General features: G+C 64.6%; 1 protein-coding gene across 1 annotated transcript; it reads right to left on the reverse strand.

Moving 5' to 3' along the window:
- Positions 1–602: 602 nt before the first annotated feature.
- On the reverse strand, positions 603–1,271 carry METBIDRAFT_21022 (uncharacterized protein; the record flags this gene model as incomplete). Its single annotated transcript, XM_018855031.1, has 1 exon — positions 603–1,271. A coding segment is annotated over one exon (669 nt), but the record flags the coding sequence as incomplete, so codon positions are not given.
- Between the last annotated feature and the right edge of the window lie 772 nt (positions 1,272–2,043).

The following is a 2,043-nucleotide window of genomic DNA, read 5'->3' on the forward strand; positions in this document are numbered from 1 at the left end:
TTCTGGAGCAGGCTCTAGTTCTGGAATAAGGCTTTATTTCTGAAGCAGGCCGTAGTTCTAAAATAAGGCCCTAGTTTTGAACCAGGCTCTAGTTCTGGAGTAAGGGCCCTAGTTCTGGAATAAGGCCCTAGTTCTGGAATAAGGCCCTAGTTCTGGAACAAGCTTTAGTTCTGAAGCAGGCTCTAGTTCTGAAGCAGGCCCTAGTTCACGAGCGAGGTCAACACATCGAGGAACCTGGCCGTTTGCTCCAGCGGCCGGGCCGCGGCGGCGGCAGCAGCGTGTTTCTGGCGGATCAATGCCCTGGCGTCCTCGGCACACGGCAAGGCCCGGAGCATGTGCTCATACGGCAGGCGAAGGGTGCACTGGATGTCGAGGAGCCAGTGCAATTCACGCAAGGCCTCGCGGTGCGGCGAGAACGGGGCCCGCGGCGGGCCGGCAGCGGCACTTTGCGGGGCGCCGTCCGCAGGGCCCGGCCCACATGTGGATGCCGGGCCGGGGCCCGCGGCCATGGCCCCGCACGCCGTGAGCTGCGCCGACAATTGCCGGTACATCAGCATGGCATGTGGCGAGGGGCGTCCTTGGAGAAGCAGGCCGTACGCGGACCAGAGCAGCACGTCGCCCAACGTGCGTCTGCACTTGTCCCGGAGGAGCAGGGCCACGTGTTCCTCGCAGAACGCGGGCCCCGACGCGCGGGCCACCAGGACGAGCCAGACGAGCGAGAAGCCGGCCGCGCAGTTGGCCAAATGCGCGTCCATGGCCCGGAGGATCTGCCGGATGAAAGCGTAGAGCGGCGCGGGGCCGCGCGCCGCCAACACGTGGAGAACGGCGTTCTTGCGGAGCCAGTGCCAGAGCAGCGAGCTCTTGTTGATGCGGTCGAGGCGCGACGTGGCCAAGGCCGTGCAGAACCTGAAGTCGGCGGCGCCCCACGAGCCGTGGTGGAGCCGGCAGAGCTCCGCCAACACCAGCTCATGCACGCGCCAGACGGTGGAGTGGTCGTTGGTGGTGGCGAGGAGCGCCAAGCACGCGAAGTAGGTGTTTTCGAGGCGGCCGCGCGGCATGCGCCGCGTGTCCGGGGCCCGGGGGTACGAGCCCTGGAAGTACGCGTGGCCCTCGGCGAAGATCTGCAAGTACACGCGTTTGGGGACGCCGATCTCGAGCGTGTTGTTCTCGCGGTCCTCCACGGCCTGCACGGCGGACCCCAGGGGCAAGAGCTGCACGGTGGTGTAGAAGCACGAGGTGCCGGTCAAGGCCTTGTAGAGGCTGCGCGTGAGCGGCAAGTCCATGGGAGATGGCGAAGGAGGGCGGACGGCCAGGTTCTGGGGCAGACGGTGGTTCGGGGCGGCGGCTTTCGACAGTGTTCTGCAAAGCTCCGCAATCTGCTGCGCTTTTCGGCAGCTGGTCTCCAGGGTTTTGCAGCTTTCTGCAACGGCCGGCACGGTAGGCAACACGCGGCAGCTAGTCTCGGAAACTGGCGTGGCGGTGTGGGGCGGCGACAGGGTTCAAAAGACTCGGGTGCCTTGAGGCCTGGTGGAGGCTGCGCGGACCTGCGAATCGGGCACTCCTGCTGGGGGCAGGGCCAGCGGTGTGGCCCAAGGCCGTGGGCGCGCTTTCCGCGGCGCCCTGCCCCAAGCCTGCCGGGTCTTTCACAGCCGGGTCTTTCACAGCCGGGTCTTTCACAGCCGGGTCTTTCACAGCCGGGCTATTTGGACACAGTAAAATTTTGACACCAGGAAAAAGACACGACGGGCCGGAAAGGGTTTGGGTGGCCGGGCCGGATGGCAGGGCAAGCAAGAAAAAAGAAGCTGTCCATGGCTCCAGGTGGCGCCTTCCTTTGGCAGGCCCTGCGCGCGGCCCCGAGTCTTCAGGGCCGGGTCTCGAGGCCCGAGTCCCCAGGCCCAATTTCCCAGGCCCAATTTCCCAGGCCCAAGTTTCCAGGCCAATTATCCAGGGCCGATTTTTAGGTCAATTATCCAGGCCCAGTTCTCCAGGCCAACTTTTAGGCCAATTTTTAGGCCAATTATCCAGGCCAATTTTCCAGGCCCC

The sequence above is a fragment of the Metschnikowia bicuspidata genome, assembly GCF_001664035.1.
Source record: "Metschnikowia bicuspidata var. bicuspidata NRRL YB-4993 chromosome Unknown METBIscaffold_4, whole genome shotgun sequence".
Classification (NCBI taxonomy): domain Eukaryota; kingdom Fungi; phylum Ascomycota; class Pichiomycetes; order Serinales; family Metschnikowiaceae; genus Metschnikowia; species Metschnikowia bicuspidata.